Here is an 8143-nt window from a genome sequence, read left to right on the forward strand (position 1 = left end):
TTCTAAAGCTTTTATTTAGCATCATTATAACACTTGTTAACTTTAATACAATTAAAGTAACTTACTGGAAGCTACCTAGGCCCTCTAGGGCAAGTATCTCAGTCTGGGATTTGGTTGGATAAATACTATGAGATTACCCCAATTAAAGGGGCAAAGCTACTGTACAGTAGGTCTCCAGTACCTTGCAAACTCAAAATGCACAAGGCCTCCTCTTACACAGATTATAATACACGAGTGCAGCTTGATTTCTCTGTGGCATCTGCCACTGGAAGTTGAAGCTTGAAGGTTTGTCATTAGGTATTGATTAAAATCTATTTCTAGGGCATTTTTGTGATTTTCAGTTCAAACATAAAATTTATCTGTGTAAATTCTAATGAGAGTGATCCCAGAGTGTGGAAGGAAATTCAGAGTGCTAAGATAAGGAAATACCTTTCCAGTTTAGAATTTTCAAGTCAGGAATTCCCGAGTCTGTCCCACCCCTCTACTCCATTTTGGAGGTGGCAATGTAAAATTGAGAGGACTAATTTCCCTGAAAGGTCATCTTACCAACTTAGTTTTTACAAAATGACAACCTTTACATTTGAGCACATAACATTGTACAGAAGAATGTTAAACATTTCAAAGCTATACCTAAGCTACTCAAGCATAATAGCATAAAAATATTGACAACTTGATTTTTGGATCACTACAGAATCCCATAAAGCTGAATGTTAGACTACACAGCACCTCCAGCAGCTGCTTGGTGTACATAAACAGTACTCCAAGGACGCAGGCAGGAAGCCAAGGGCCTCACTTTCCCTAGGACCTTCACCAATGCGACCACACCCTACCTTGTGGGATGAAATGAAAATTTAGGAGTAGAAACCAAGGGAAAATTTAAAAACTTAAGCTTAAGACTTATGTTGATTAGCCAAACACCTTGACTTCTCTGCACTTTAATAAATATCAGGCAAATTGAAGTAGTTTCTGTCCCAGTAGTTGCCAGAGTAAATCCAGTCCTGTGCTCCATTGTAGGGGTTAGGACCTTGATGGAACCACCTGTCCAATGAGAAAAGATAAAATTCAGAGAGCAAATGACTCAGAACCCACAGAACACTGTTGTTTAACTTCTAGTAGTTGGTCCTGTGTGTCATGTATTTCCTCAGTCAGTGTTTCTAGTCAGAGAATATATGTCCACACTATCCCAAAAGGGTCATCTTCAGGCAAAGGTTGCTACGGTCCACAGCAGTTGGCAGTGGGTTGTCCTACTTGTCACCCTCGAGGCTGCCTTCTGTGACACCATCGGGAACACATACATGCAGCAGGCAGTGCTTGCGGAGTTCATATGCTCCCTCTGTTTTACAGGTGAGCTGACTATCAGAGCAGCTCCACTGGCTGGTAGATGCAAAGGCTATGGCTCCCTCCTCCGCTATGCTACAAACACCCAGTGAGACCAACCCAGTCCAGACTTCACGGGGTCTCAATTTGGATTCCTGAGCTAGCTTTCATTTTAAGCTGTCCTAATCCAGTGAGCTGCCTCAATCATTTCCCTGTCTCTCAAAAAATGTAGCATCCACCCCAGGTACAGCAATGCACAGCAGCCCAGCATGTTGGAGCAGCTTTCACACTGTAGTTCAGAGTTCAGGGACCTGGGGTACACCCAGGAAGGAAGGGAGGAGTGCCGAGCTCCTGTCCCTTTACTCAGCCACAGCAGCCATTTGCCTGTGCCTGACACCCACACATCCTTCACTAATTCTTTGGCAAAAACTATTATGTGAGTAAATCCAAACACTTGGGGTAGAAGCTGTCAAAGCATTTGTAGATTCTTTTGTAAGATGCAAAACAACTATCATGTCTACTGGAATGCTTGCAAAATTATGCCCATGTTGGCTTTGACATTTAAGTGAGTCATGGAGCAGCAGTTACAAGGGACTCGAATAAAACAGGAGACTACCCAGCAACTCTTAGCCCAGTCAAAAGTCAGATATTTGATACTGTCCACAATATTGCTTTTTCTAAACCCTAATTCCATCATGTCTAACCCCTTGTGTTTAGAAAAGGAACTACCTAAATTAATGATGCATTATATATGCACATATGAATGATCCTGTAATTTACTCATAGATGTGAACAAAAAATGTGTATTTTCATGTTCAAATCTAACTCTGGATTGTACTTTGCCTTTTCAATATTGAAAGAATGTTGGGTAAGGAATAAAAATAAATTTGCTAAACTAATCTCCCCTGTAATGACTGTGGAAGAACATTATAACCATAATGCCTCAAGCCGTTTCTCCTGTCACAAACACAACTCTTGGTTTTAACACTTTAGAATACTGTACTCCTCTGAGGCTTGGAGCAGATGAGCAGGGCTATGGACCCTTACTCTGTCTTCAGTGTCTGATATCCCTGTCATTCACACACAGCAGCCTACAAGATGGCAAAGCCACACAGAATAGGCACGCACCTTGTCTTCCAGTCCTCTTCTGACTTGGACCTGTTTTTGCGGGCTGCTCTTTGTTTTTCCTCAAGCCGTTTCTTTTCTTCACTAGCTTGATCTACAATAAGGCCAGTGAAAAGCACATTATGCTGAGAATGCCGGGCATGGCACTAAGAGCAGTAACTACAGACATCACTGTCCATGTGGGCCTTTATTATATGCACACTAGTGTATTACATGGTGGCACATGTCTGGTGATGGAGGAAGGTCATTGGTTGATTAAATAAGGAAGCTGCTTGCCCTGATAGGTTAAAACATAGGTGGGAGGAGTAAACAGAACAGAATGCTGGGAGGAAGAGGAAGTGAGCTCAGACTCGACAGCTCTGTGCTCTGGAGCAGAGATGCCATGCTCCCATCTCCAGGGCGGATGCAAGAGCTCTGCTCTCTGAGGCACACGCGATGAAGCTCTGACCCACGATGGACGTAGGCTAGAATCTCCCTGGTAAGCCACCTTGTGGGCTACAGCAGATTATTAGAGATGGGCTAGTCCAGGTGCGAGAGTTAGCCTAGAAGAGGCTAGATAGAAATGGGCCAAGCAGTGATTAAAAGAATACAGTGTCTGTGTAATTATTTCAGGGCATAATCTAGCCAAGCAGCTGGGGTGCTGGGGACGCAGCCCCGCCGCTCAAATTACTACAGTCTGGAATCTTAGATATTTGAAAATTCGGAGGATCCTAAGTTCAAGGCCAGCTTGAGCAACTTATATAAAACCCTTTCTCAAAAGGTAAAGCAGAGAGCTGGAGGTCTCTTCCAGCAGTGTATGTACCTAGTGTGTATGAAGCCCTAGGACTGACCGTCAGAACCAACTCAAGTTAGACAAAAGAATTACTGACAGCCATTTCCTTTTGTTCTTTGTTTTTTCATCTTTCACTGTGTAAGAATTTCATACATGTGTATAATATGCTTTGATCAAATGCCACCCAGCAGCTTCTGCTTCTACCAGAAACAACATCATATTATTATGGCCACAAATGTTAGGTTAAAATGCTTCCATAAAAACTTAGTAGAAAAACTGAATAAAAGTGAGATTATTGAAAATTCTGAGTGAGACCTCAGAGATTTCCTTCAGTCTATTCCTAAGTAATTGAACAGCTTCAGCACTCACACTGTCGAGGCTGACCAGCACATGCTAACACCAGCTGCAATCTCTTCCTCACGGAAGCAGCTTTCCCAGGAGGGGAAACTGTCCCTTTTTGATATTGACCAAGTCATTAGAAGTTTCACACTTTATGTGTCAGTGAGGAGGAAGCCGCACTCTTACGAGGCTCAGAGGCTGTACTTTGAAAGACATAGTGAAGTCTGCAGACTACAGTTCAGAGCAGCCAAGTCTTCGCTAGCCACACGCTAGTGGACTCCATCCGGAGCACCTTTCAAACAATGAGTTTGAGTTTAAGCAAGGCTGAGCTCAGATTTTCAAATTCAAAACCAAAGTTGCTGGATTTTAACATAAAAGGAGCTAAAACTCTGAGTACTGCAATGATGCTAGCAGAGACCAGGATGAAGGGAGCCAGAAGCTCCGCCCTGAGGGCAGGCTCCTTACCGATCTCTCCATTCTCCATGGCTCTGATGTCAGGCCGCAGCCTACAGTCTGTCTTGGGAATCACACTCTCCATCTCCTTGTCTACTTCATTCAAAACCATTGCGAAGCTGGTAAAATTATACATCTGAAACATAAACAAGCAATCAAGAAAACACCTACCAAGACCAGGCAGGAAGCCCTGAAAGAAGGCATCTAATCTGGCAGTGATACCTCCCAGGGCCACAGTACGGTCAGCCTTTCTGAGAGGACATGGCTTAAGCCTCCATCTGCACTATTACGCAGACATTCAGCTCCCAGCAGACCTCACAGGGTAGCATGCACACATCCCTTCTGCTTCCGTCAATAAAGTCACGTCCTGCTGGGGCTGGAGGGTCTCCACTTGTAGCATCAGTCTGTCTTACCTCCTCTCTGTTAGAGAGACCCTCAGTGAAGTGCCATCCAGCACACCTGCCAGCTTGACAGAAGGGAATGTGACGTAGACATATGGGCGGTGGCAGCAGACAAATTAAAAGGACTAAGGCTCTGCTGACTGAGAAAGGACACCATGCTGGATGTCAACTAGTTACTGTAAATGGGACCGGACTCACCTGAGCGGAGTTGGGAGGCCGTGGGGCTATCCTCCACAGGAGCACACTTCCAGGGATAATGAAGACACTCTCAGAATCTGGCACCGGCATTTCATCAGACTCCTCGGATGAACTTGTCTAGAAGGCCAGGCAAAGCTTTAAACATCAACTATGAGTTCTGAAGACTGAACAAGGTCTCAGCACACACAGTGGAGCTGAGACTCCTTGTCACAAAGCAGCTTCCCAGGAGGTCAAACAGGCCAGGGCATGTGCAGGCCCCAGCCCAGGGCATGAGGATCTGCAAGGGCTCAGCTTCAGGTGTCATTAGCTCCTAGGGGCCCTATATTGGCGGTTGATCACACCTGCACTAGAGTGGAAAGAGCATTCCTGGCTCCCCAGAGCACCACCCACAAGCCCCTGGATGCAAATCAGCAAGGCAGCTGATAGCCTCAGGCTAGCCTGAGTAACTGAGGAATGGGGGCCAGAGCAGAAAGGAGTAAAGCAGCAAAGCACACACAACAAGGTAGTCACAGCTGCTTATCCAAACACTGGTGAAGCAAGAGACGGACTGCAGGGCTGCTGAGTGCTGTTTGTCCCTTCTGTCATGGATGACAAGCGCTGGGTGTCCATGACTCTCAGCCTTATCCTAATTACTGTATTTGCATTCAAGGCCTTGTTGCCACGATCCTTCTTTACTAGAGCACTAAAGATTCTAGTCTTTTAAACACAAATGACAAGTATTTCCTGCAGAAGTTTGAAATGCATTTGAACACATTTGCACTGGAGAGAGGCAAAAGTCGATGCACGCACAGCTGTGAGAACAAAACACTACATACAGGGCCACTTAGCTACGCTCCTCAGTGGTTTCCTAGGCCTGCCTCCCGTGAACCAGAGCTCCTCACTCTGTATGTTTAGTCTCCGCTGATTTGAACTAGGGAAGCTGTTAGTATTGAAGAGTCCAAGAATAAGAAAATAAAAATGTAGATTCTAGAAATAAGAATGTAGAAATAAAGAAATATAAAGTTATAAGTCCAGGGGAATGAGAGCAGACTGTCAGCAGCTTCCTCAGCAGATCAAGGATCAAGTATTCACAGCGAGCTATTTTCTCAGACACTTAAGAAGCCTCCATCAGCCTAGGTCATTTCATTTTCAACTGGCTGTTTTATTTACAAGACCGGAGCTTCTCTCTGCAGACTGAGAGTAGTGTCCTGGCCATCCTTGATGAACGACAGATATGAACTGAGTTAACCTCTAGAAGACGGAGATACGTGACCTCTGGGTTAGGTACTGTCTCCGTTATGGGAAACTGGTGCCATCAAAGGGGAGGCATGGGGCTCCAGTATACACTGCCTGGAGGTACCAGGACAGACAGTGGACAAGGTACAAACACCATCTAACTAATGAGCTCTGACAATGGAGGTTGTAAAGTATGGCAGTCTGTTTCTGAGTTTTACCTTGAGATAGTGTGAAAAGCTTTCTGCTATCTTCTAAGTTCCCAGCCTAAGAACCAATTAATTCTAATTTATTAACCTTCTGGTATTACTAACAGTCCCTTTTCTGACTAATTGCTAAAGACACCTGTTTTCTTGCAATTAGTGACTTTAGCTGTAATCTTCTCTGAAACATATTTCTTGATAGCTACATAGTTACCCATGGATGTTAGAACTCACTCCCCTCCTTAGGGTCTCCGTTGACTAACCCACGGGTCGGGGCAAGATTATAAAAATTCCTTTGTTCAGACAGACCTAATGCTTGTGCCCCTATTATAAAAAGATGGGTTCAGAAACTGGCCTTTTGCCACAGCCTAACAAACAACATCTCTGGCTATGGTCTCAGCTAGCTAATGCGCTTCTGTGCCCTGCAGTGTTTATTTTTTAATTTTTAAGTTTGCTTCTGATTTTCCTGGAATCTAGTTTTGTGGAATAAAGTTTGCTTCTTATTTATTAGACTTTGGTGGTCTGTCCCCATCTTTGCACGACCTCCCTGGACCCAACAAGTATCACAATGGAGAACACAAAGAACTCAGAGATTTAGAAATTTCAGGGAGATCCTCCACATCAGCTAACAAAACTACAGCTTCTGGTTGAGGCACGTTCAGGAAATACACAGTGGAGCCAACAGCAGGGGAGGAACGGTACCAACAAAGGCTGCCTGAGAGCATGGAGTGTACGCAGGAACAGCGACAGTGACAGGACAGGCTGCACCTGGGCAGGGGAAGGTGGACCAGGGGGAGAGCTCGAGGGAAAGGCTGCTTTTCCATAAAGAACAGAATATAAGAGTAGTTTCTGGAGTTTGGCCAGAGTCCTTTGCTGTCCACACTATGTAAGAGGGCTGGATGACAAGTGTACTCAGGAAGTTGTTCTGCCAAGTTCCTTCTCTTAGCGGAGCTGTGGCCACGCAGTCTGGGTCAGTGACTTGGGGCTCTGGGACATTTCCTTCTTCATTCCACTGAGGTATCCTGCAAAGGGCGGTGGGTGGACCCCCCAGAGGTGCATGTAGGCAGGAATAGGAGGAGTTATGCACAAACAGCTGAGGGAACCTAGAGCTTACCAGAGCTGTGTGCTCCAATGGTTAAAATGTCCCTCAAGCCCAAGGCTAGCTCCTAATTACAAAGTTACAGTGAATAAATGTGCTACCAGCCTCTGAGACAAACCTCTGTATACGTAAGAGTTAATGAGGAGACAAACAAAGGTGAGGTGATCATGTGTAATGAAATAAGCCGGACTTTGACAGCTAGCACACGGTCTCTCATGTGGACGGTCTAGGCTACACACACATGCACACCAGAAGAGTAGAAGTGAGTATTTAGGAGGAAGGGCAAGAAGAGAGCAAGGAAGGAGAGAGGGTGATGAGACAGTAAATATGAGCAAGTGTATGTACACAGATGTCAAAAGAAAACCCATCACTTAGTATCCTAATGAAAAGAAGTTTTTAAAAGAAAGAAACATCCACAAGGCCCAGCTTTATGACTTGATAGGTGTGAGTCTGGGGGTCAGGACTCAGCCGGCACGTTCACATTTACTGAGCCATCAGACAATGCTTGGCTGGTAGACAGGGGCATTCCTGGAGCAAAGAGGACGTCATTAATCTCACCTAGAGCATAGACTGCTCTGAGACCTTCACGAAGGCAAGCAAACACCTCCATTCACCTAGCAAAGAGGTGCTGTTCAGACACCGTTTTAGAGGTGTCATCCAGAGGTCAAGGGTACAAATGATGTGAGCGCGCACTGCTCACAAATGAGAGATTGCTTCTAACCCAGAGTCCCCACTTGTCCTGGCCAGGCTCCAAAGGGGCATTTCCTGTCCCCATCGGCTCATAGCAACTCTGACTGCAGGAAGCAGACACAAGTCAGCAGAACACTAAAGCACGCCTGTAGCCAGGCAGCAGCCTCGTTCTTATCGGTGACTGGGATGAGAATGTCCCACAAATAAGGTTCAGCGTGAAGAGAACAGCGGAAGGACAACAGCCTGAGCTGACGGCACCAACAGCAGTGATACAGCGATTGAGAACGCCTGAGCTGACGGCACCAACAGCAGTGATACAGCGATTGAGAACGCC

The 8143-nt window shown here is 45.4% G+C and overlaps 1 protein-coding gene across 3 annotated transcripts in view; it reads right to left on the reverse strand.

Annotated features, from left to right (window-relative positions):
* The window catches only part of Osbpl1a (oxysterol binding protein like 1A), a 196079-nt gene continuing 187936 nt past the window's right edge, over nucleotides 1–8143 (reverse strand). For all 3 annotated transcript variants that reach the window (XM_005355774.3, XM_026783540.1, XM_005355775.3), the window contains 4 exons: nucleotides 4606–4722; nucleotides 4019–4142; nucleotides 2446–2536; nucleotides 1–1038 (listed from right to left, as the gene is read on the reverse strand). In XM_005355774.3, coding sequence (XP_005355831.1) covers nucleotides 936–1038; nucleotides 2446–2536; nucleotides 4019–4142; nucleotides 4606–4722 — 435 coding nt within the window. In that variant the 3' untranslated portion in view covers nucleotides 1–935. The remainder of the gene's footprint in view (nucleotides 1039–2445; nucleotides 2537–4018; nucleotides 4143–4605; nucleotides 4723–8143) is intronic.

This window comes from Microtus ochrogaster, chromosome 18, assembly GCF_000317375.1.
Source record: "Microtus ochrogaster isolate Prairie Vole_2 chromosome 18, MicOch1.0, whole genome shotgun sequence".
Lineage (NCBI taxonomy): Eukaryota > Metazoa > Chordata > Mammalia > Rodentia > Cricetidae > Microtus > Microtus ochrogaster.